The 26,272-nt window shown below is 37.2% G+C and overlaps 4 protein-coding genes across 5 annotated transcripts; all 4 read left to right on the top strand.

Moving 5' to 3' along the window:
• Positions 1–164: 164 nt before the first annotated feature.
• LOC102229320 (beta-hexosaminidase subunit alpha) lies at positions 165–4,928 on the top strand. Its single transcript, XM_023349734.1, has 15 exons — positions 165–175; positions 335–441; positions 877–981; positions 1,073–1,138; positions 1,826–1,872; positions 1,984–2,094; positions 2,168–2,269; positions 2,458–2,590; positions 2,898–3,078; positions 3,228–3,314; positions 3,402–3,474; positions 3,984–4,158; positions 4,401–4,491; positions 4,597–4,704; positions 4,819–4,928. The coding sequence occupies exons 1-15, from the start codon at positions 165–167 to the stop codon at positions 4,880–4,882; spliced, it is 1,461 nt and encodes a 486-aa protein (XP_023205502.1). The 3' UTR covers positions 4,883–4,928.
• Positions 4,929–7,943: 3,015 nt separating this feature from the next.
• On the top strand, positions 7,944–11,043 carry LOC102229583 (photoreceptor-specific nuclear receptor). 2 transcript variants are annotated; one of them, XM_023346073.1, is made up of 8 exons: positions 7,944–8,379; positions 8,965–9,103; positions 9,231–9,334; positions 9,430–9,687; positions 9,812–9,999; positions 10,295–10,532; positions 10,624–10,729; positions 10,828–11,043. In XM_023346073.1, the coding sequence occupies exons 1-8, from the start codon at positions 8,292–8,294 to the stop codon at positions 10,958–10,960; spliced, it is 1,254 nt and encodes a 417-aa protein (XP_023201841.1). In that variant the 5' UTR covers positions 7,944–8,291; the 3' UTR covers positions 10,961–11,043. The 2 variants fall into 2 exon arrangements, with proteins under 2 accessions (XP_023201841.1, XP_005797860.1); XM_005797803.2 differs by having other exon boundaries at positions 7,946–8,379; positions 9,427–9,687.
• A 556-nt stretch (positions 11,044–11,599) lies between these two features.
• stoml1 (stomatin like 1) lies at positions 11,600–15,908 on the top strand. Its single transcript, XM_023344281.1, has 7 exons — positions 11,600–11,946; positions 12,040–12,146; positions 12,241–12,390; positions 13,480–13,683; positions 13,887–14,106; positions 14,206–14,406; positions 15,608–15,908. The coding sequence occupies exons 1-7, from the start codon at positions 11,790–11,792 to the stop codon at positions 15,802–15,804; spliced, it is 1,236 nt and encodes a 411-aa protein (XP_023200049.1). The 5' UTR covers positions 11,600–11,789; the 3' UTR covers positions 15,805–15,908.
• A 176-nt stretch (positions 15,909–16,084) lies between these two features.
• LOC102235384 (cholesterol side-chain cleavage enzyme, mitochondrial) lies at positions 16,085–19,435 on the top strand. Its single transcript, XM_005797741.2, has 9 exons — positions 16,085–16,481; positions 16,650–16,805; positions 16,894–17,093; positions 17,166–17,369; positions 17,474–17,634; positions 17,712–17,878; positions 18,285–18,363; positions 18,445–18,636; positions 18,727–19,435. Exons 1-9 carry the CDS (start codon positions 16,210–16,212, stop codon positions 18,847–18,849), a joined length of 1,554 nt encoding a protein of 517 aa, XP_005797798.1. The 5' UTR covers positions 16,085–16,209; the 3' UTR covers positions 18,850–19,435.
• Positions 19,436–26,272: the final 6,837 nt, after the last annotated feature.

The raw sequence follows: 26,272 nt of genomic DNA on the forward strand, positions 1-26,272 counted from the left end.
CCCTTTGAAAATATTGGCAAGGCACCCCTGGTAGTAGTAGTAGCTACCACTATTATTATGTATATTAGTAGGCATAGTGGTAAGCTGCCTGTTGTTTACCTCACTTGACTACATGCTCCTATGCACCTGACTAACTCAGTTGGGCAGAAGGTGAAAAGTCGAATATGAAAGTCATGTGCTCAGTAAATCCTGGACACTGCACTCTGATAAAATATATTTTCCTACTACTGATTATAATTCATCTCGGCTTAAACACAGCAGAGAGTGTGTGGCCATTGCCACAAATATTTATCCCCTCTCCAGAAAGATACCAACTGAAGCCCCAATCTTTCAGTTTTGGATACAGAAGATACTTGGATACAAAGCACAGCTGTTCTGTTCTGGATGCAGCATTCAAGAGATATTTTTCCATTTTATTTCCAGGATACTCTTATGGTAAGTGTACTTAAGAAAATACACATTTTTCACTTTATTTGCATTTAGAAGCCAACCTGATCACTTTTAGTGTAGCTACACAATTATTATTTTTAAATAGTTGTTAAAACAACTCACTGTTGGTAAACAATTCTTATGTGTTTTATCATGAACCTAAGGGAAGACATTCTGGTGATAACATATTTAAAACTTATTTACAACTGTGAATTGCTTAGTAGTTTTGTTATGAATGTTTTGTTTGTCGTTGTGCCTTTTAAAGTAGATGAATGGGTTTTGTAAAAACAGCAGCTCAGCTGTCGGCCAGCCAATGCCTGTTACCACAAACACATTCAATGACAATGGGCCAGCTTTACCCTTGTGTTGTCTAACAATACTTTGGTTGGAACATTTGTACATTTTAGTAAAATGTCATTGATCTATATTTACACTCATTTTTCACAGGGAATGATACTCTACAACTCAGTGAGAATGAGGTATTCACTCTCACAATTAGTCTTGATCGTCATGACTGTGAGGGTTACCCAAATCAAGACTCTTCAGAGAGATGTAAGATTAAAGATACATAATGAGGTATTAAATTTACAAAACCCAAACGGTAAAAGCTATCACTGAGAACTTTTTCCCATTTGTGTTTTAGACAAATTGAGTGTCTTTGCTGGGCAAGCATCTCTGAATGCAGAAACTGTGTGGGGTTCTCTAAGAGGTAATTACTATCACTACATTTTTAAAGAATTAGAAAGTACCTTATTAAAATGGACATAATGGCAGTTAACTAATGTTATCAATAACTGTTATCTTGCACTCTAAAAACTTGGTGAAAACAACAAAATTTCAGTTATTTTGCTCAGCAAGTCCAGGATCAGAGACTGGATAGTTTATGGGCTTTGCCTAGAGCAGGGGTCGCTCGAGGGCCGGCATCCTGCACGTTTTAGTTCTCTCCCTGGTGGTAGTAACAACCTTTTCAGCATGTCAATGTTCTTCTTAGGCCTTCTAACGAGCCGTCATTTGATCCAGGTGCGTTAAACTAGGGAGAAAACTAAAAAATGCAGGACCGACTTTGGGCACCCCTGGCTAGAGTATTGTTCCAAGTAAATACAAATGGATTAAAGTGATAAATTATACTAAAGACTTTTTAAAACTAAAACCCCTACTTCTTTATTGCTGAACAAGTCATATTAGCATCAAAAGTAACTAATCTTTTCAGCTCTAGCTTAATATGACTATGTAAGTGACTACATAAACTCTGTATTGGCATTCAAAACAAATTTAACCTACAAATTTAATATTTAGGCTAAAGAAATAACTCAGTAGTTTTTAGAATGTGAATGTCCATCTTATATGCATATTTAAAACAAAGTTTTTAATGTGTGTTTTTTCTGATCAAGCACAGGTCTTGAAACCTTCAGTCAGTTGGTGTATCAAGATGATTTAGGCTCAGTAAGTCAGAGTTTCTCAAACACTAAAGCTCAGGTTTATAAATGATATCCATCATTATGCAATGATGACTTAGCTTTTAGTTATTAGTTTTTATGTTTTTTTGTTTTTCAGTATTATATTAACAAGACTGAGATTGAGGACTACCCACAATTTAACTATAGAGGAATTTTACTGGACACTTCACGCCACTACTTACCAGTGCAGGCCATTTTAAAAACTCTGGTAACAATCACATATCATCTTAGCCCATATTTCTGTTCAATTGATCATACATGGCTTTTTTTTTCTTTTCTAGGATGCAATGGCCTACAGTAAGTTTAATGTATTTCATTGGCACCTTGTTGACGATCCATCATTCCCTTACCAAAGCCACAAATTCCCAGACCTTTCCAATAAGGTATGTGATTTGGAACAGCTGTTAAGTTGTATTTAAAGACAATGCATTTTAAGAAAAAAGAAATGAAATAAACATTAAACCACATTCAATTATGGTTTTCCATAGTGAGTATTTGTAGCCCCCTGCTTCATAAGTCATGAGTGCTGGAAAGTCCTCCCTACAACCAAAAACTTCTGGCTCTGATACAGGGGGCTTTCCATCCAGTGACTCACGTCTACACACAGTCAGATGTGAGAAGGGTGATCTCATATGCCAGGATGCGAGGAATAAGAGTCCTTCCGGAGTTTGATTCACCAGGCCACACAAAATCTTGGGGAAAAGGTAGAATTTCAAAGCAAAATAAACAACATTTAAAACAAACAAGCAGTGAACCAGTCCTCCAGATCTCGTTCATGAATATCACAGTGGTAGGTTTTTGAAGCACAAAGCTTTGATAAGTATTGTGTGTTCACACTGATGGTCTCATTTTTAAGATAAACCTTAAACCACCCAAAATACTCTAAAAGTGCTAAAAAATGTCAATATTTAGTATGTGCATTGGTTTGCTCCACCAGCCATTTAATGTGATAATTTTTTATTTTATGTATATTTGTATGTATCTATATTTACTAAAGGATTTATGTCTCAGGTCAGTCTGAGTTGTTGACTCCCTGCTACAGAGGGGCCACTCCTTCAGGGACTTTTGGACCTGTTAATCCAACACTACCCTCCACATATCAGTTCATGTTGTCACTTTTGAAGGAAGTGGCCTCTGTGTTTCCTGACCCCTACATCCACTTAGGAGGAGACGAGGTTGACTTTTCTTGCTGGTAGGTTTGAAAATTAAAAGTAAGTCAATGCAAAGAAGAGAAACACAAACTTAATATTCAACTGAAGTAGTTTTCAGCTGTCAAAAAGCTGCAAGTCATCACTGAGCGTAACAACATGAAAGGAAATACTTCCCACTGCTTTTTTGTAGGAGATCAAATCCTTACATCCGTGCATTCATGCACAAGATGGGTTTTGGATTGGACTTTTCTAAACTGGAAGCATTCTACATTGAAAAGTAAGGCAGTAGAGAGGAGATTTTGGGTTGAAGTCTACATGCAAATCAAATCTATAAAAAGATTAATATGTCCACATTTATTAACAGAATTGTGAACATCACATCAATACTGAGGAAGACATCCATTGTGTGGCAAGATGTTTTTGACTACCATGAACGAGTAAGGATGCACCAACAGGTACTGTATATGTACTGTTTATTGAAAATTACACATCTGTGACACAGAATGTCTTTAGAAGTTCATAATTTATAATCCAAAATTAAAAAAAAAAAAATCCATCCATTATCTGTACCCATGTATCCTTGCAGGACTGTGGGAGGCTGGTGCTTATCTTTTGCAGTTATTGTGCGAGTTATTAGAAGGTCCTAATTTTATGTGACATTCATGCACAGTCTATGTAGACTTTTGAAAAGTTGAAAACCCCTTTGACTGAAATGAAACCAAAATGTTGTGGATGTTTGATTGAATTATAAATGTGATCATTGTATATAAATGTGGTCAAAATAAAACTAAAGAATTAAATTTCTCCATGACTGTCATACAAACAACAGTGGCTATTATTTTTAAAGGTAAAAGATGAAGGACGCCATACAAGTGTGGATGATGTGGAAGGTAATGTACCACTGAAACTGTGTGTACATCTAATGGTGAGTTGTTTTGTGTTGCAGCGCAAGTTTTTGTCAGTGGTGGAGGTGTGGAAACAGGGCTGTTACCTTTGTGAAGTACGCAGGGTTGTTAAAGCTGGACTCAGGGTGATTCTGGCCTCTCCGTGGTATCTGGACCAGCCTGGACCCACACACAACTGGGCCCGCTACTATAATGTGTGGCCACTAGCCTTCAAAGGTTAGTGAAAAAACAGGGGCGCTGTGAGTTGTTCAGGTTGTGGAAATAGCTCTCAATTTCAGACAACCAATTTTTTCATTGACGTTCCATTGATTGTCAAACCACCAGGTGGCAGCAAACCCCAAATTTTATAGAACAAAAAAATAGACTTTTGTGAACATTCTGTTTCCATTTGTCATTATTTATTCAGTCTCAAGAGTAAGAATCTTTTATTTTCATTTGTATTTTTTTTATCTGAACAGGTACTGAGAAGCAGAAGAGTTTAGTGATCGGGGGAGAAGTCTGTATGTGGGGGGAATATGTAGATGCTACCAACCTATCCCCACGTCTCTGGTGTGTAAGATCCAAACATCTCTTCAAAAATAAAATAATATTGAAAAGTGTGCTTGTTTGACAAGAATATCTTTAATTCTTGTCTTTAATGATCAAAATGAACAGGCCAAGAGCAAGTGCTGCAGCTGAGAGACTGTGGAGCAATGAGAGGCAAACCTCCTGTGTGGAAAGAGCATTTCCACGACTACAGGAATTTCGATGCAAGCTCCTAAGGTACTTTAGCATATCCGCCTTTCTACCACTTACTGCCCTTTAGCAGGACACTACCATGCTTTTTATAATGTCTGCCTGTTACATTCTGTTGTTTCTGCTTCACTTCCTGTTTAGACGTGGAATCCAAGCTGAACCTCTTTATGTTGGCCACTGCAAACATGAGTATCAAAGTGTTTAAAGGATGATTTCGCATGCAACCTTTTTAATCATTTGAAAAAAGAGAAGAAAAAAAAGAAAGAGATGAAAGAAAATACAAGGAAAATGCAATACTTGACACATTATTTTTTGGGTACCCGATTTCACATAAAAAATGTAAAGGTATTTTTTAGCTTTATTGAAATTTACTAAGGTTATTTTTTGAACTGCAATAAAATACATAGTGTGCAGATCATATAAGATTTTTGTCCCTATTGTGTTCTTTCTAATTAAATTTAATTCCTTCTTCAATTCTATAAAAATAATGGGATGTCAATTTCATAGAAAACCCTTTAGCTTATACAAAATGCATCAGTTTTTAAAGTATAAAAGAATTAAGGTAAAAAAGGAGATAAACCAAGTGTATAAAATAATAATTTTTTATTAAACCACAAGAATGGAATATTTTAAAGAGTGCAGAACTGAGGTGATGCAATTTAAGTCATAAATAAGATTGAGAGACAGACTTGTGGAATGACGCAAACAGAAGTACATGAGGAATCTGGAGAACCTGTATGATAAAAGAAAAATATAAGTGCTTTAATCAATTCCAGAATGCACAGACAGCAAACCTACACTTTAACAGCTGTGTCATGTGAACTTGCCTTCTTAGGCAGTTGAAGTTTTAAGTATTTGGAATGAAACTATGGTTTAAAATAGCTTCATTGATATAGCTGTGAAGGTAATAAAATGTTTCCTCCCAGTTGTAGTGCAATAAAAAAAGATTAAGAGGGTGGGATCTAAACGCAAACCTTGTAAATTGCCATGGGGTTACTCATAATATTTGGATGAAGCTGAGTCAATAAATCCATATAATTTTTGACAAAGAAGAACAACAACACAACACCTTAGTATTATTAGTCTTCTTATAACTCTTTAGTTTTTTTTTTGAAAGAGTCACATTATATTTTAATCCTTAAAATCCTGTTGAAATGCTTTTGGGAATAGAGAAACACTGTTTGTTTTCTTTGGTTTTTCTTACTACTTTGACCAGTGAAAATAATATTATGCAAACTTTAACCCTTTCATGCATAGTGGTCACTACAGTGGACAGCTATCTAAAAGCCATTTTCTTGTGCTTCCTGTGAATTTTTAAGTTATAAACGCACACAGACCACTCAAGTGGACACTAATGTATCATAAAATATACCATCAACTACTGGCCATCAGCTGCAAATGCAAGAAATTATTTTTGTTAAATACAATATGGCCGACAGACAAAAAAGCATGAGAACCGACCCGGTCCCTCCTTCTACTGTAGACGACTCTTGCAAGTAAAAAAAATATTGTGACATCAGATAACCCCTAAGGAACAATACTACTGATGTATTTTTCAAATAACAACTTTGTATTTGGACAAAATTACAATTGATCACATAAAAATAAAAAAAAAATAAAAAAAATATTTTTACAAAAAAATGCTCCTACCTTTTTTATGCCTTAAGAAAAGAATTTTAAAAAATGGAAAAAAAATTCTGACACAAAGGATCATAATTCATGCATCATAATTTGATCCCTTACTATTCTTCTTACTATTGCATTTCTTGTGATTTGTAAACTCATAATATGCCACACACAGAGCACCTCCGACTCATATGGCTTTACTCATCAATAGCCAATTTCATGTCAGGATCTGACAATATCTGTGTCCCTGTAAAGACCAAACGCATGCTGGCAATTAGGAGACTAGCTGCATGGAGCTTTTAAGTCCAGATTCATAATTTTGTTATTACAAATAAACTTTCTTGGTCTTTTTTTATTTCAAAACAAACTATACGCATGGTCTATGGTTTGGTTTTGCAGAAAATGTTGACTGTTTAACCATCAGATGGATTACAGTGAATGACAGCAGATGGCAAGAGACGACAATCCCTAAAAGCCAGAGTGCTGACACCTCAGTCCTTCTACTTTATCTGTTCTGGAGGAGGGGTGAGGGCAGTGGGAGGTTATGAATGATGTTCGGCTGGAAGTCAGGAATTGCTGACCACAGACTAACCAAAGTTTATTTATGACAGAAAAACTATTACCATTCATTTTTGCCTTTTCCAAAGTCATACATTAAAATAAAAATAATTAAACAATACAAGAATCAGTTTTGCTTCAGCAACCTTACTCCACCTGCTCCATATGCATGAAGAGAAAGGTAACAACTCGAAAAGTTAAGCTCACTCTTTGACAATAGCTGAAAGGAGATTACACCCAAAAGCTGCTTAGACTGATGCAGAGGTTTGCAAACTAGCATTCAAGGGCATCTTCTCAAGGACAACAAAGTTATGTCTTGCACATAATCTCTTCTGAACTCCATTCATGTGCAGGATTTTACTCTAGGCCCAAAATGCTATAGGTGTGCACAGTGTAAAAACACATTTAAATACAAGCGGTGAATAAATAATGAGCTATAAATATAAGAATGAAGAAATAACAAGGGAATGAGCAAGGGTTTTTCCAGTGACGTGTGTTGATTCACCTGCAGGGATCTGTTGTGATAAAAATTTTCCACTAAATACATAATCACTTGGCTCATGGTGGCCTGCTGCTAAAGATGATTGACATGTATCTTCATAAGAGTCACAGGACTCAGGTGTGAAGGAACGTGACTGCTATCCTCAATAGTTAAACCTGAAAGTAGCCCTTTGCTGATGGTTGCAGCATGTTAGTTCCACCTATACTGTTGAGCTGGTTAGATAAACCAGGAAAATCAGATTCAGGACTATGATAAAAATCCAGTGTAAAACTAAATCAGAAGTTGTAAGTTTAAACTATCCTCATTTGGACTGTTTAAACTTGAACTTAAGAAAAGTGCACTGTTGAAATGGCATGTTTTCCACATTAGAGATATGTCTTTGATATTAATATTCTCTAATGCATATTTTCTCTATCCATAATTAATTGCAAGATTGATTTTGCCTCCACTAAGTCTTTGACTCAAAATACCTTTTAAAATATTACATTCTGCATCTTATTTTGATGTTAAAAACCTGTCTTCTTTGCTAAAGGGAAATAGTTCAGCTCCTCTTTTGAAAGAAGTGTTTTCAGTACTTGTTGCAACATTGGTTCACCATTGTTGACTACTTTGGAAAGACCACACCAATCTTTAGCACAGTAAAGATTAAGAGGATGACACATTGGTATTTGCTTACACAGCGACTGGTGTTAATCTTCTTTTACTCCTCATGAAAGCCCCCAGACGACTCAAGTTCTCACACTCTGGCAGATCTGGCAGTGACCCGACATTACATCAAACACAGGAAGCTGTTTGTGTTGGGTGCTTTTATTAACAAAAAAAAAAAACAGGCTTTTTGTGTTTTTCTATTCCTTGATTGATTTTGATTTGTCTGTTCTTTCTGTAAAAGATTTAATTTCCATATTCACGTATAGTGGTACAATAAATAATGGAAGATCAGGTGATTAAAGTAGATCTTTTTTCACAGGATGACTCCAGCAACTTCACAAAACCGAGCCTAGATGGAATTCAACAAGGTATGAATTCATTTTTTCTCCATGACTTACAAACAATTGAGTTATTATTTGCATTATAACGAGAAACATGTTCAGTAAATATAAAACTCTATGAGACGTAGTAGAAATCATATGTACACTGCGCAAAAAGGAAATATAACCGAGTTTTTCTCCATGTCTGACACTAAATCAAACAGAATTTTTCCTAGTTTTGAGTCAGCAGGATTGCCAAAAACTATTTGCTAGTGACAGAATTTTATATTAACTTTCTTAAATTCAGAAGTTTACAAATATGTCCTTTGGTGGAACTGGCTATTAAGCTGAAAGACATGGGTAAAAAAAATGGGGTATCCTTCCACAAGGTTGTCACAATTCTCTGTTGAATATATCGGATCATTAGCTCTACGACCACATTACATTACTGTCTTTAAGATGTTTGAAACAGCTTAAGTTATAACATTATACCTTGCATTACGATTTTGTCCATGATTACAATTAATAGTTGCTGCAAGGCTTCATAACAAACTTAACAAATATACACATGTAATATTTCTAAAGATTAAGCATTTGTTTAAAAGATTCCCTTTGGCCATTTATTCTGTGCAGATAAAAGTCCTCTTAAAGGTCACGCCTCACTTTGCAAAGTCTGCTCTGATTCAAGCAGCGGCAAACACTATGGCATATATGCCTGCAATGGCTGCAGTGGCTTCTTTAAACGCAGTGTACGAAGAAGACTCATCTACAGGTGAGTGAGGGGTCACGCAATAAATGTTGTATTGCAAGGACAGTAATAAATAAGTCCAAATGAATATAAAGTATTTTCTAAAACAGTTATTTTAAGACTTATGCATGCGTTTTTATTAACCTCACAGGTGTCAGGCTGGGACAGGCAGATGTCCTGTTGACAAAGCTCATAGGAATCAGTGCCAAGCCTGCCGACTGAAGAAGTGTCTCCAAGCTGGAATGAACAAAGATGGTAAGATATTTTGTTTTGAGTTGATTTTACTCCTTCAGTATATTATTTTAACTTCTCTTGAAACAATACATCTTTCATTTTGTCTTTGGCAGCAGTGCAGAGTGAGCGTCAGCCTCGAATCATTACACATGTCAGTCTCGATTCCATAGATGTGGAGGCCAAGAGGGAAGACCTCGTTACCACACAGGAGCTCACCACTTCCAGCCTCTACTCATCTATTAGATTTAGACCTCTGGTCACCTTGCCTGATCCCAGTTCTGCATCTGTACAACCCTGCAGCAACCAAAAGACTCACTGCTTCATGGTCAGCTTGCTGACAGCAGAAACTTGTACCAAACTGGAGCCAGAGGATGGTAAGGTCATTGAAAAAATGGAGGAATTACTGATACAGTGGGAAGCGATATACAGTATATATTATATGTGTACTAATCTCGACATCTACCTGATTCTGTTTTTTGCATTATTTTTTGCTCATAGATGAAGAAAATATTGATGTGACAACAAACGATGCAGAGAAGGACAACTCTTCATTAGACCACACCAGGCTTACATCCCTCTCTGGCTCTTCAGAAAGTTTTGACGAAACAGCAGCTCGACTTCTCTTTATGTCTGTGAAGTGGGCAAAGAATTTGCCCGTTTTTGCTCATTTGCCATTTCGAGACCAGGTGAGATAGATTGTAGGTCAGGGGACTGTAACTCCATGTTCTCCAGCGCCACTCTCCTGCAACCTTTGGATGCTTCCCTGTTCCAACACACTTGAGTCAAGAGGCTGGATTACTTCTTTGGCATGTCAGCGAGTTTTGCAAAGGTTTAATCATTAACCATTCATTTGATGCAGGTGAGTTGGAACAGGGATGCATTCAAAAGTTACAGTGGCACTTGAGGGATGGAGTTTCAGACCCCTGCTCTAGGTTTTTGGTTTCTGTCTTCTAATGTTACACATTTCTGTAAAATCTTAAGGTGATTCTGCTGGAAGAAGCTTGGAGTGAGATGTTCCTTCTGTGTGCCATTCAGATGTCTCTACCTGTGGATAGATGTTTAATTCTGTCTCCAGAACTTTCCCCCACTCATGAAGTTAAGACCAACCTTGTCTCATCTGAGAAGCAGATTCTTGAAGATGTATTTAGTCGCTTCAAGGCTCTGGTTGTCGACCCTACTGAATTTGCCTGTCTTAAAGCAATAGTTTTGTTCAAGCCAGGTAAATAAAACCCTAACTACGTACAAAACCACTGTGTATTCTGTAAATTTGATAATCCAACTCATCTTTGCATTTTGATTACCTGGCACAGAGACACGCAACCTCAAAGATGCCAGCCAGGTTGAAAACTTGCAGGATCAGTCCCACTTGCTATTGAGTCAGCACATTCAATTGGTATACCCCAGCAATGCTTCAAGGTGACAAACTGTATCTTTAAAATATTACAAAGATCTTCAAGCATGTTTGAAAATAAAAAAGGGAAAAAATAAAATTTTTTTTGCTCTTGCTCAACAAGGTTTGGGAGGCTGTTACTTCTGCTGCCATCTCTCCACTTCTTGAGTCCACGTAAGATAGAGCAGCTGTTCTTTCACAGGACAATTGGCAACACACCCATGGAGAAGTTACTGTGTGACATGATCAAAAACTAAACAAGCATAAATAGAAGCTTCCCCAAATGTATCCTTTTTTCATGTTGTGAATATCTTTTTCTCCAATAAAATGTGAAATTATGTGTTTATTTGTCTTATTTGCCTAAATATAATGTGAGTTCTTTGCTCTTACATAGTCAATATACAACTGGAAGAAAAAATCATGGTAGGTTAACAAATACACACCACACTTTTTAGATTTTTAATTGCAAATAAAACTGTGTATTCTTTTTCTTTCACTTTACATTTGTAATTTTTTTGTGTATTAGTTTATCACAAGTGTAACATGAAAAAAGGTGAAAATAGGATGGATGCATCCCTTTTGACCTTTGACTTACATTTGTCTAAGTTACATTTGTAAATGACTTTGTAAGTCATTTGTGTCATTTGTGACTTTGTAACAAAAAGTCACAAATAACATTAAAGAGATGTTTGGAGCATACGAGAAACGCCAAAACAAGTATTTTTAATTTCCTGTAAACATTTTATTTATGTGTCAAATGTGTTATTTTTATGGAGGTTCTGAAACTTTTAGATTTTTTTCAAAAAATGTGCAAACAATGACATCTGTGCAGCAAAAAAAAAATTCAACTTCTTCCTGGTGTGCAAGCTTCATTTGAGAAACATAAACATTAGGTGGCAGTGGTGAGCACATTAATAGATGGGTACCACCGTTAACTCCCAGAAGAAGACAGTGGCTAGTTATACCAAAGTACCAAGCTAATTCTGTTAAAACGAATTGGTTTTCTTCAACCAGGCGGCTTCTAATTAACAGAAAAGTATCATGTTGTGGCTTTAATGGTGAAATAAGTCGTATTTTTCCGGGGGAATGTTCGGCAGGTCGTATCAGCTGCTTCCGCAGAGGGATTCAAGCTCCCAGAAGATTCCTGGTTTGTTTGTGAACTCTCACAGCTTTTCACAGCCAAGCTATCATAAAGGACTTTCCTTTGATTATATCCCAAATATCTCTGCAAACGACTTTACTGGTAAGGTTTTAGCTACTGTTAGCTGTTGGATATGTTTTTTTTATTAGTGCTGTTTTATAGTGTACAGCGTTTCTGATGATGCTTTTCTTTAAGACGCCTCTCAGGGATGGGTGTCTTGGATCTGCAACCTGATTGTGATCTTCCTCGTTTACATCTGCACCTTCATAGCCTTCCCAGTAACAGGATGGTTTGTTCTAAAGGTAGAGTAATTTTACTTTTCACCACGCCTCATCAGTATCTCGACCCATTTGTCATCAGTTGAATTTGACCAAGATGGACTCATTCTATACGCAGACTGTCCCTAACTACCAGAGGGTAGTAGTGTTCCGTCTGGGTCGGGTTTGTCCCCCTAAAGGGCCCGGGGTTGTGCTGGTGCTGCCCCTCATTGATCAGTGGCAGAAAGTGGACCTGAGAACCCGAGCCTTTAACATCCCCCCATGTCAGGTAAACCTAAGCAGAAGATCTCTGATATAAATGAGCTGTTTGAATTGGTGTTCAACATGTCAAAGAATATTAACTATGTCCAAACAAGATTGTTTTTACTCAATATGTTGAATAAAAGAAAAGTCAAATCCAATATCTACTTTATCTCTGCTTTGTCTTTTTTATTTTTTTTAACTCCTTTAGATCTTTATCAAAGTTCTGGAAATCTCAGTAAATTTATGTCTCACTGAGTTGAAAATCTCAGCCCTATCTGTGTTTTTATAATCATAATTATGATGCGTGTACTGTAGAAAACCGTCAAGTACTATGAGATTTATATTAATCAATCTTTTTTTATGCTTCAACCAACTATCATATGTATATATATATATATATGTTCTCCTCTGTGCAATTTGCTGTAATTTTGATCTTACTGAGTGAATAACGACAAACCATCTTCTGATTGTAAAATATTTTACGTCTAAACAGACGTTTTTATCTGAACATACATAAAAAAACCCATTCAAAAGATACGAAGATCATGTGCTTAGGTTACAATTATGTTTATTTTACCTTGAAATACTACAATCTGGATTAATTTAAGTCGTTAAACTTACAAAATGAAACATGTTAAATCGTGTAATCGTCCCTTATTCAACCAAAAGGTCAAAATATATTCCATTACTCCAGAGGATATGTTCATAATCAAAAATAGCACCAGGAAATGTTTTTCCATGAAAAAACTTGTCTGTGCATAAAGTCGACGTTTTGTCGACATAAAGTTTTGAAGTCGACGCCCGCCCTGTGGCGGGCATGACGTCATGTTTCTGTGTGTGTTTTTTGCTCCAATGTGATAATAAATTTTGTCAAAATGAAACAAACACTGTAAAATCACAAAGTTTAGGATGTTCTGAAAATAATTATACCAAACAAGGTAAGGTAAATAGTTTTTATGGTGAAAATATAAGGGTAAATTCAAAATTAGACCAAAACGGCCATTTAGACCCAAGACTCCAAAGGGTTAATATAAATAATATTAGAAACAAAGATACAACTTATATGGCCTATTTTTCTTGACTTCAAATGTAAATTGTAACTCTGCCCCATTAGGTGATTACTCGGGATGGTGGCGTGTTGTTAGTGGGAGCAGACATCCAGTTCAGGATCTGGAACCCAGTCATGTCAGTGGTGTCGGTCCAGGACCTGAATGCCTCCACCAGGATGACTGCGCAGAACGCTTTGACCCACAGCCTGTCCAAGAAGACCGTCAGGGAAATTCAAACTGAGAGACTGAAACTAGAGGAATATCTTGGTGTAAGTTCAAATACAGCCTGGTTTGCGTGACGAAAAACAAAAATAGATCAAATTTGTAAGGGTTAAAATAATTTTTTTTAAGGTATTTTATAGTACCCAACCTTGTCTCAAAAGTTTTATGTGTTCACTATTTATATAATCTTGGACTCGATCCTTATGGAATTAGTTAATCCTGTTCTGAAATGTGTTTCTATTCTCCACAGATGGACATAAATGAGATGACTCATCCGTGGGGGCTCGAAGTTGATCGGGTGGAACTTACCTTTGGTTCTCTACTCAAAGCCCCAGAAGAAGGCCAAGCTGCACCCCTTACCACACCTGCTTCTCTACCGTCTGCACCTAGACTCGAAGGCCTCACTGACTCCATTCAGCAGCTGGCCATGCACTTTCTTAGTCACAGTGGAAGTTCACATCCTAAACAGGGTAAGATTAAACATTCTGATGTTTCTTTTTTTATGTTTATATTTTTTATGTGTAAATTCTGTTGTTGTAGCTGTTTTAATGTGAGCTTCTTCTTTTCAGAGGACAGTCTGACATTAATGAATGAGCTCAGTAGTGAGGCTGAAGTTGCCGTGGTCACACCAGGTTCTGTTGAGGAGTTGCTTAGTGGAGTCCAGATGATCCTCTCTGAGACTTTGGTCCAACAGGTTAGGGCTTGTTTCCAGTTTGAGATCAGCACTGCTGATGGACAGCAGCGTCAGTACTACCTGGATTTAACTCAAGGTGAGCAGCTTAGAGCTTAGAACCGAATATGAAACCTAATCTATTCAGGGTTGCCATGTTTTATTGAAAATGGAATATGACTCTTTAGTCTGGATGAGTTGTGCATGACAAATGAGTTGGAAAAAACTCAAAATTTATTTTCCTATCCATGGGGACTCGATGTGTGTGTTTTAATATTTATTTGTATTTAAATAACGTGACTCATTTTGTCTCACATGTCTCTCTCTCTCTGTCTATATATATATATATATATATATATATATTAGATTTGAAAAAAAAAAGAGATGAATGACCAACCTCAGATTAGTGTGTTTATACAAACTGTTTGAAAAATGATATAGAAATTTGAATCTGGAAAAGTATGGAACTTTGAAATGGAAAGCTTCCATAAACCATGTCGGTCTAAAAATAAAGCTACTATACCAAGTTTAACTTATAGAAAATGTTTAGCGTTCAAAAGTAGAAACATATAAAGCCTAAAGTGAAATGCGAAACCTGCAAAATAATGGGGATTTGATCATAAGCAAGTGGACAGATAAAGTTGGGAACAAAGGTGTTAGATGTGAAGATACATTTAGCATTTTCCAAGATGCATTTTCCACATTGTGGATCACAAATCCACAAATGTAACTTAATGTTTCTTAATACCTAACTTTAAAAAGGCATCTCAAGTGACTAGTTGTGTTTAGGTCTTGGCTTCATTTGTGGTTCTCTATAACAGCAAATAGTTTTATCCATTTATTTAATTCAAAGATGAATACATTTCAATTTCCCTGGTTGGATATATTGAAATAACATCTAAGATTCACATCCACTATCTTGTTCTCAAACTGCATTATTTAGTTTTTGAGTGAGTTTGGAGTCGTCTTATTGCAGCACTGCGTATGTTTTGTGCAAGCAATCAGAATATAGCCCCCATTTCCTTATGGTTGAGGATGTGTAGACGTGGAGGTAATAATTTAGATAGTTAAGTAATTCATTTCAATTTAGTTTACACTCAAAGCGCCAATTAAAAACAAATTTCATCTATAGGAACTTTTACATGAGGAAAACATAAACAGAAATATGTTATCAGTTCAATTCAGTTGGCATATTTTTCAATTCGATCCAATTTCCAATGCAGTACGGTTCAGTTTATTGTGATTTCTATCTACCGTAAGTAAAAGCTCCTAAACTTGTATTTTTTGTGTGTGTGTTGCAGGTAGTGGCGCAGCTGGGTCAGGGTTCTTGTGTCGAGAGCCTGATGTGACTTTGAGCATAAGCGATTGCGACCTCGTGGACATGTTCCAAGGGAGGCTGCGACCGTTTGCCGCATACACCAGCGGCAAGCTCAAGGTGCAGGGAGACATCAAGACGGCCATGAAGCTGGAAGAACTCATAAAGCAGCTTAAAAAGTAGCTTCCACTGTAAATTTGTTTTGCTGTTAGATATATGCTTAAATTTTACATGTAAATTCAATACATTTTAATATATGTTTTGATTAAAGTTATTAAAAACTAAAACTGTGTTTTTGTTTTTTTGCTTCTCGACAACATACATAAAATAATTTTTTTACTATAGAAATTTCTTTTAATTCAACTTATAAAAAACTTTTAAATCATAAATTATTTTGCTGCTGTTGCTCAGTGTCATCGTTTGACACAGTGTACTGTTGGTGTGTTCTGTTATTTAGTACGGAAGAGCCTTGATTAGTACAAAAAGGAGGGCTGACTTTGTGGACCAGCCTCCTGCAGCCTTGTTTGAGAGGGAGGCAGCAAGTGAGCCAGAGAAGCCGTTGGGAGTTGTGAGCGTTTTGTTGCTGAGATGGCCAGGTTGAGTATGTGGCGGAGCCCCACGGCGCTGCCCCTGTCCTGCATGGAGGAGCCGGTCGCCTCGGGCATTCGCAGGAGCAGCAGCATGCCGGTGATCCGGCAGGCGTACCCGGAGAGCAGCAGCGTCGTTCGGCCGTTCAGTGAGATTCCTGGACTCTGGAAGAACGGGGTGGTCAACCTGTACAACTTCTGGAAACTGGACGGCTTTAGAAACCTTCACCGTATCATGCTGCAGAACTTCAACACATTTGGACCCATTTACAGGTAAAATATTTATACATTAGTCTGCTCTTCTGGGAAAAAAACATTTCTCTGACTTCAGGCGAAATGTTGATTAAAAGTAGTTCAGAGTTTTGCTCCACAAGGTAATGTAATCCAACAACAAGCAACTGCTGCAGTTTTATTTTTTCATTCTTGTTCTTTGTAAAACAGGGAGAAAATAGGTTATTATGAAAGTGTAAATATCATCAAACCAAAGGATGCTGCAATTCTCTTTAAAGCAGAGGGCCATTATCCTAAAAGGCTGAAAGTTGAAGCCTGGACGTCATACAGAGACTACAGGAACCGCAAATATGGGGTTCTCCTAAAGTAAGAATTTTTGATGTCATATCTGCAAGGTCAGGCATTATTTTTCAAAATGCTCCGAGCTTTAATTCAGCATATGTTCGTTCGATAGGAATGGTGAAGACTGGAGAAACAACCGTGTGATTCTTAACAAGGAGGTGATTTCCCTGAAGATGCTAGAAAACTTTGTACCATTGCTGGACGATGTGGGCCAGGATTTTGTGGCCAGAGTTCACAAAAAAATTATACGAAGTGGCCAGAACAAATGGACCACAGACTTGTCTCAAGAACTTTTCAAATACGCCCTAGAGTGTAAGCTCATTTTCAGTTCAACTTGTTGTTTTCCACAAACACTTTATCTAATTTGAATTCTGTCCTACGCAGCGGTGAGCTCAGTGCTGTACGGGGAGCGGCTGGGCCTGATGCTGGATTACATTGACCCTGAAGCTCAGCGCTTTATAGACTGCATCACACTCATGTTCAAGACCACTTCCCCCATGCTGTACATTCCTCCTGCTCTGCTGAGGCAGGTCGGAGCAAAGGTGTGGCGGGACCACGTAGAGGCGTGGGATGGAATATTTAACCAAGGTGATATATCATCATATCATTAAAAGTCTTTTCAATTGCAAAGTTTATTTTACTGTGTTGTTCTTTTTTTCTTTATATTTCTATATCTAATTTTGGTGTATCAGCTGACCGCTGCATCCAGAACATCTACAGGCAGCTGCGTCAGGAAACAGGAGCATCCACAGAATACCCAGGAGTGTTGGCCAGTTTGCTTCTGTTGGACAAGCTGTCCATTGAAGATATCAAGGCCAGTGTGACTGAACTAATGGCTGGAGGAGTGGACACTGTAAGACAAAAAAAAAAAGATGGACACAGTGTCCTTATTGCTACAGTAAGAAAAACAATTTAGTTTTTATTCCTTAGACTTCCATAACGCTCCTGTGGACGCTGTATGAATTAGCCAGACACCCAAACCTCCAGGAGGAGCTGAGGGCAGAGGTTGCTGCGGCTCGGACTGCAAGCCAGGGGGACATGCTGGACATGCTGAAGAGGATTCCTTTGGTCAAAGGCGCTCTTAAAGAAACACTCAGGTAAAAAAAAAAATACAAATAAAAAAAGGTTTGACAGGTCTGAATATTTAAAATGTTTCAACCTTTTTTTCTGTGGATCATTGGGTAGAGTGGTTGTCTTACAATTGGTAGGGTAAGTTCAATTCCAGCTTTGTCCAATCATATGTTGATGAGCCCCTGGGTAAGTCAACTAACCCCAAGTTGTCTACTGATGTGTGTATCAGTGCATAAATGTGTTTTTGAATGCGAATGAGTGAATGTGTCTCTAGCATAAAGCTCTCTGAGTGTACCGTATGACTGGAAAAGCACTATCTAGGTTCAGTACGTTTTCCATTTATTTTATTTCTTCCAAGTACTTTAACTATTATTATTTTGCTAAAAAAAACTTTCAATCACCCTATCTAATTTTATTTTACCTACTGTTCAGATTGCATCCAGTTGCAGTAAGCCTGCAAAGATACATAGCTGAAGACATAATTATTCAAAACTATCACATTCCAGCTGGGGTAAGGAGCACTTATACATTCAATCATTTTGAGCATTTTTATTGCAACAGTTTTGTTTTGTCAGTGTATCTTTGTGTTTAGACTTTGGTCCAGTTAGGGCTTTATGCGATGGGCAGGGACCCCAAGGTGTTCTTCCGTCCAGAGCAGTACCTTCCGTCTCGCTGGCTGAGGACTGAGACGCAGTACTTCAGAAGCCTGGGCTTCGGCTTTGGTCCCCGTCAGTGTCTGGGACGCAGGATAGCTGAGACGGAGATGCAGATCTTTCTTATCCATGTGAGCCATGCAGAAAAGTAAAAAGCAGTTTTACCTCATTATGCAGAACAGGTTGTATTTACTGCTTTGTATTTTCTTTCTCTTTTGCAGATGCTTGAAAACTTCCGAATTGAGAAGCAGCGCAATTTGGAAGTACAGAGTATGTTTGAGCTTATTCTCTTGCCAGATAAGCCTATAATATTAACTCTGAAACCTCTGCAAGTCAGTCAGTAAAGCATTTAGGACATTTCTGATGCATGTGAAGCTGTTCTCTTTTCAATAGCCCCTTTTGTTGGCTTCCAAAAGTATTGCAGTCTTAAACGTCTTAAATTCCTTATGAAAAAGATAAAAATGTTACCTCAGAGGTTCAGTAGTCATATTTGCTGTACATAGCTTAGTAAATATACTGCTCAAAAAAAATAAAGGGAACACTTTAAGTGTTAAACACCTGTTTAAGTGTTTATTTTTTTTGAGCAGCGTACTTTGATTTAACAGTGGATTTTTGGTCTGTATAAGCAAAAACTGGATTCCATCTAATTTCTGTAATATATTTGTGTATATTTGTTCAAGCCGATAAGGAATAAATAGCAAAACTGACACACTGTTTAATTTTTGCTGTGAAACACTTTAGCCTTTTCAGGCATTTACTGATATTAGAATACATTACTAGTTACATGAGATTTATTTGCATACTGAGATGGGTACATTCTTTCACTTTGAAGAATGTGCTAGTTTCTCACACAATTGGCCTGCATTTCTTTCCCAACTTTATAATTCTGCACTGCCTGAAGTTCAGTAAATATATTTATATAGAGAGGAAGACAATGAACTTAACAACAACAAAAATATCTGAATCCTCCAAACTGCATATTGTGGCATCATATCCGTATACATTATTATCAAAACATTTCAATTAAAATCTTATTTTTACATAAAGAAGTTTTCTCTAATTTGCTATTATAAAGGGACTCTCTGCCGATCCTGACTTTTTATCTTCTCCAGTTCATATTCCCTATAACTTTCCCAGAATGACTGTTACTGGTGATGCTACAGTTGTTCCTGCAATAATTCACTTATAATAGGAGACAAATGTAATGTAAAGCGTGTGGAATCACTCAATCTGCAGCTCAAAGACAGGAGAGTTTCCTGTCCGCCATTGTTTTTGTTTTTATTGATTACATTTAAACCAAAAACAAAAAGTTTTTCCACAAATATTTTCCTCATATTTTAATCACTCTTTGCATTTAGAGGTATTGAAATGTCAGCGCTCTAAACGATCCAAAGTTACATCAACTCGACTTAAAATCGACTGGATTCCCTTGGAGATGGGACTTAAATGCAGTCTGTTGGTTTTAATGTCAGTAAAGAGACCTTCATGAGCTTCCTTTCAGTGAAGGCCACAAACTGGCCTTCAGAAGATAAGAGTTGTTATGTCCAATGAGTTTATCAGGGTCCATGGCCTAAAAGAGCTGCCTTATCGCAAAACAGCACCGTCTGCTTAAGAACAGCCAGACACTCACAAGGATCTCCAGTCAGCATGATGCTTTCAACTGTTAACTTTTCACTAGTTTGTAACGTTTTGTTTCACCAGAGACAAGAGTCATGATAAAAGCTGGTTGTTTTTTTGCTTAAGGCATCAGCTGTGTCTTCATTATTTTGTCTGTTGTTTTAAACGTTGCAGATATTTAATTTGTTTCAAGTCACAGAGTTATGAGGAATTTCCGATATCTTTATTCATCAGTGGATAGCAATTATCACTATTGTAGTTGTTTTGACAGCAAAACCATGAAAGGTGATTTTAAGCTTTTTGTTTAAATTTGACATTGAATATTATCAATTCTGCCAAAAATATTACTAATATAAACAATAATAGACAATGCTACATATTATGTCATAAGATGAGCAAAGTAATATGTATCATAATAGAAAACCACAACAGAAGACAAATATGTAACTGAGAACATTATAATATACTGAACATACATAGATACAAATACAACTACATAACCTCTGTGTACTGTTTTTTTCTGTAAACCTTTGTGCCTAATCAAATCCAGTAAACAATACAAACCAGATTCCTTTATTTGTGCCAGTCTAACACAGTTGCTGACCAATAAACTTAGGGACCTGGCTAGATGTAATACTTCGAATTCACCACTAGATGTCTCTCAGCTCCGTCTTATGTTGGACCATTAAGGAAATTCAACTTCTTGATGTTGTTTTATACACATTGTCATAAAGCTCATCTCAAACTGGTTTTGAGATCATATGGTTTTGTGAATATGACAATATTTACATCGCAATGGCCATCACTGTCACCAAATTCCAATACAGAGGGCAATACAGTATGATATTTGAATATGTTAGACTATGATGGATGTTTACACTGTAGCGTTTTGGCTGTACATGACTATAATGATGCCCGAGTGGAAATGCTGTGTTTAAGCTTCATACAAGATTCATACAACCTTAAAATGGTCATTCATGATAATGCACCACACACATACCCTTACCATCTGATTAATAGATTCCCTATTAAGACCTGATCTATAGGACCAGAAGATAAAGTGTTGCAGATGCTTGTCCTATATTTAAACATAGTATTTAAATCAGCAACTGTATTTATTTATGTTATTGTTAGCCCAGACATTATTACTCCTGAAGAGAAGGACATCTGCAAACTGATTCTGAACTTTTGTTATGGTTGCTACAGCCAGAGAGTAAGTTGTGCTTACAAAAGGGAATTCTACATGAAAGACCATTTGGTAAGGATTAAGACAATAGTTGCTCTAAATTGTCATAACACCACAAAACAGTTTGGTGTAGTGGAGAACTTTAAGCTTGACCTCTGGGGTGTGAATACTTTCTGTTTGGTGAAGGAAAATGTTATATTTGATCTATGTCCAAACTGTCTGAACTTTGTCTTTCGTGGAAAGAAGAAGTGGACCAGGCATCTGCAGAGGGTTTTTTTCCTCTCTGAATAGGTTGCTGACATGTGAAAGTGGGTCTATAAGAAGCTTGCTCTGGTTTTTGTTTTTTGCTCTCTGCCCTGGTGAGAGACATAAAAAGCTGTCTTGGCTTTTTGAATAAATACAAGACTAAATGCATTTTGTTGTTCCTAATTGCTTCAGCAGTCTGATTTTAAATAGGATCATTTATATCCTTAATAATGGCAAACATATATTAAAATTCCCAACTGTACATATTTTCTCTTAAATTCATGTCATTTAACTCCATCATCTATGTTTAAGATAAAAGAAATGATTAGAGTCTAGTGTGTGCTGTTTTAAAAGATTTGCTGTCCCGCCACTTCTCTTTACAACCCATAGTTATGCCGTCAGGCTGTATCAAGCCGATCATTGTTCCCTGCTCTATCACATGTTCCTCTATCTTGCTGAAAAATGTCAGAATGAATAGATGCTAAGAACAGAGTCCACCTCTGTTTGAGTGGCGTGACAATGAGGAGATTCCAATCTGAAATGGTGTTGTTGTGACTCCCATGGGACAGAGGGATGAAATTGAGCATCTAATTGAAAGGGCAGCGACAGGGTGACAATCATGACTATAGATGAGAACGTGTCTCTGCTGGGGGGCTCCCACGGGCAAAATGGGGAGGACAGCTGGAAAGTCCTTTTATGTCTTACAAATAAGAATTGGAATCTCATTGCATGTCAGTGGGAACTTGAGATTCCCTTTCAGCTGAATGTTGTAAAGACATTCAAGCGCCCTCCCCGTCTTGCATGCAGTCAGTTGTGCAAAACGACCTGTACAGAAGAAGAAGATTGTGTTCCATGCCGTGTCATTATTGCAATGTTTGAGAAGTGCACTTTCACTGAAATGATACTCTTATTAAAGTGTGAGCTACTCTACATAAATACATGAAATTAGAAAACAATAATAGAGCTGGGGAAAATGCCATTATCTGTATAAACACCCCCAATTTAAGAATCAGCCTCATCAGCTTGCAGAGCGCAATCAGTCGGAGAAACGTTAATCTATTCCACAACCTGCTTTTTATACATGCCTCCCTTAGTATCATCAGCATCATCCACCTCCTCTCGTAACTGATCACTAACTCAACCTGACAGCGGGAATTGCCTCACTGATTGACTGAACAGATAAGATATTGATCATCTCATTTCATCTTACTTTAAATAATAGTGATCACTTTTTGAAAAAGGTCACTCACTGCAACACATGGAGTGGATGCATAAATAGGTGAAACTATGAAGGTGTGAAAATCTCATCCTCTTTTGGTTTTCAAATCCTGCTGAATGTTTTAAGAAATGTAAATGTGTACTTAAAAACAAGACAATAATGGTAACGTCTCCAACATAAAGAGGGTGCATGTGCTGCAGATTCCCAGATAAAACTCTACTCATATTCTTTTTATTCTAAACGACTGTTTAATTCATGATAAATAATTCACTGGATGTATTCAGCTATGTGCTCTACTAGAAGACATAATCTCCTCTAATCCAACAAGAGGAAACGTGTTAGTATAAACACTTTCAGCACTTCTGATATCACATTATCATGCATGAGACTGCTCAACAAATTCACGCTGTCTTGGGTACAAAATAATTCATATTCATATGTTGTGTTTGGCTGCTAGTGCTCATGTTCGGAAAGCTTCTGACCTTTTACACATAAGATCTCTGGAGATTTGGCTGGAGACTCAGTAGTGGAGATGGGGCTTGGATGAGTGATCCACAGGATGGGACTGGGGAGTCTGAGGGTCTCAGAGGCACAGTGTGACTCTTCTGTCCTATCATCAGGATTCAGCTCACAACCTACAAAATGTAGCAAATGGGCTCTTCATTGGAGGAACTGCTCTGAGCCTGCTGCTCCACTTCACTTAATTTGGTCTGCCAGAGGAAGACAGTTCCCAGGAGCTTTCGCCACCTCCACCTTTCCTGGACACCTCCTTTTAGTTTTTCCAGTCAGTCCTTCATCTGACCCACACTTTGCTTTTTTTATTTTTTATTTTTCCTCCTAAGTCAAAGCTCAAAGCTGCCATGCGTCCAGCAGTGTCCCATGCCACCAGCTGCACATGACAAGCCAAGCAGAAATAATGTAGCTGTGCTAATGGACACAGAGAAAAAAGGTGTAAAGGACTTAAAATTGGCAGCAACAGAAAAGAAAAAACTGAGATTCTCTAGTTTACTTGGCTGAACTGTGACATTCAGCACATACATTTGGCGTAAATGAGCTTCTTTCCTACAAAAGTGCTCCTGCAGTTTTCTTGACAAAAAATAGTTGTACAAGTAGAGCTTTTTTTGAAAAATCAAACTAACCTGTGATATAATGTCTCTAGATGGAATATTTTCAGTTTTTAATTTATTTTGCTGTTTGATTATTTAATCAAGATAGAATCAGCTCTTGAGAAAACAAACTTCGACATTCATACAAATCTTATTTCATCATCATAAGGCATTGAATCAGTTATTTTTAGTGGGTCTGTTGTATTTTTCTTTTTGTTTACTGTGATTTCTTGCAGTTTTTAGTATAAATCATCTTTCAAAAGTGTCTACTATCTGAAGTGCTACAGCAAGCTCTTCACATAATTCAGTAAAATTTGACAACGATAAAACAAACATTTGACATATCTCCCCCTTTCTTTCGCTGGATTGAAAAATTATTCTTTTACATGACATGTGGCACACTTTTACTTCTTTTTTAGTTTGTTTATAAAATTTTCATTTTACACACATAACAATGAAAACGATGCTTCATTGGTTTTCATTTAGAAAAATTAGAAAAATTCATTGTTTTGGAAAACTTTCTCATCATTTCTACAGAAGACAAATTAGTAATAACTAGATTAGATGCAATACAACTGAATTAGCCAACACTCCGTTTAAACTTGTTGTGGTAAATCTGGTAGCCTGAAAATTTAATTTACAAAGCTCACAAGAAAGAATTACATTTGGCCCACTATGTAATCATATCTGTGCCCTGTCAGCAGAATGACATTACTTCTATAATGAGCTTTTGTGTGGGTGTAAGGGTTTTTAAAACTGCAGTATGGACAGAGTGAGGGATTGAGGAAGAGAGAGCAGAGCGATGGAGGAAGGTGCATATCAAGGCCAGTTCAAGGCTTTGACTCAAGGACACATAGGGCTGACAGCCAATGTTGCTTCCTGTAAGGTTCACAGTGAGAGCAAAGCCAAGGATTAACTATAAATCAACATCTGTCAATTACTGTAAGGCTGCTATGAAAGTGCCCTCCACCATAAACAAACAGGCCACATGCGTCTGCGGTTGGCTCCAAAAATAATGATGTGTGCTTGGGTAGCAAACAGAAACAGGGACATATTTCTAAATTTGAGCTTAAGATCTCATAATAAAAGACCAATGCCATTATCTGCCTTAGAAAAGTAAGTTGAATAGGTAGGCAAAGTGGTCTGAGGAGATGGGATAATGGACAGAGTTTAGTACATTGCAATCCTGGAAGAAAACCTGTAAAAAAAAAGAAAAAAAAGCAACTCAAAACAGAGAAGACAGGTTCACATTCCAGTAGAACTATGAGCATATACATGCAGCCAGATCTAACTAAGCTGGTATGGTTTAGATAAAAACATAGTCATGACATGTGCTGGATGACTATGTTTTCCCACACATAGTCAGCTGGAATTTTCTGCCCAAATTCCAGTGACATGCTGGAATTTGGGCAAGCAAATAATTGTTTCCAATACAGTACTATAAAATTTAGAATTATGTGCAAGGAAAAGATTGGTCTCCTTCCAATCTTTTCTCCTGACAGAATCTGGACTGGGATTTGGTGTCGCTGTCTGAGCATTCACAGCACAATTCACTCGGTGACTTCAAGAATAGACAAAGATTTCCATTTCTAGATTTGCAAAGTTTGTATGTTTTTGAAGGTTATACACATCCAGTCATCTATCACGTAATCTGCCCGAGCCAAACAAAACTGTAGAAATGAAAAACGATGTGAAAAATTTCAAGAAGAAGTAAATATTGTCCCAATGTAGTTTGGCAAGGCAGTGGTAGAGCAGAGTGGTGGTAGATCTACTGGTTTCCAGCTTGAACTTTGCTCTCTTCACGCAGTTCTGAATGAACAACAATAACTGTGATTCCTTAGTAACGCGAAAAGAAAGAATAAATATTTTAAAATGTTATTTTTATTTTAGTTTTTGTTGGGGATGAAGTGTTGGGACATCAACATACCCAAAGTAAACTTTGTTAAGCAAAACAAAATGCTACTTTTTCAATAACTTCTGCATTCCTTGGGTTTCTTGAGTCATAAACATGCAGAGCACCCCTGTCAGACTCTTGGGGAAAATGAAGCAATCCATTTCAACCTTTGAGCCATACTGACTACAGGCTGGTATCCAGACTGCTGTCAGCAGCAACACAGCAAGTGTCAGTGACTGCTTTTCCCTGCTGGCTCAACGTGACCTTTCCGAAATGCTATACAACCATGGCTTAATGACTAACACGGCGGGTGACATTTATCAAAGCCAGCTTGGTGTTGAATACTTTAGTGAAACGTAAAAATGCTACCGTTTCCCGCACACCAAAAGATCCAAACCTGAGTGACAGAGACAAACAAACTTTTTAGAAGGTCAGGCAGCGAATATGGCAAGAAAATACATATAGTAGGAAAAATCATAACAAGAATATGTTAATTCAT

The sequence above is a fragment of the Xiphophorus maculatus genome, chromosome 2 (assembly GCF_002775205.1).
Source record: "Xiphophorus maculatus strain JP 163 A chromosome 2, X_maculatus-5.0-male, whole genome shotgun sequence".
Taxonomy (NCBI): domain Eukaryota; kingdom Metazoa; phylum Chordata; class Actinopteri; order Cyprinodontiformes; family Poeciliidae; genus Xiphophorus; species Xiphophorus maculatus.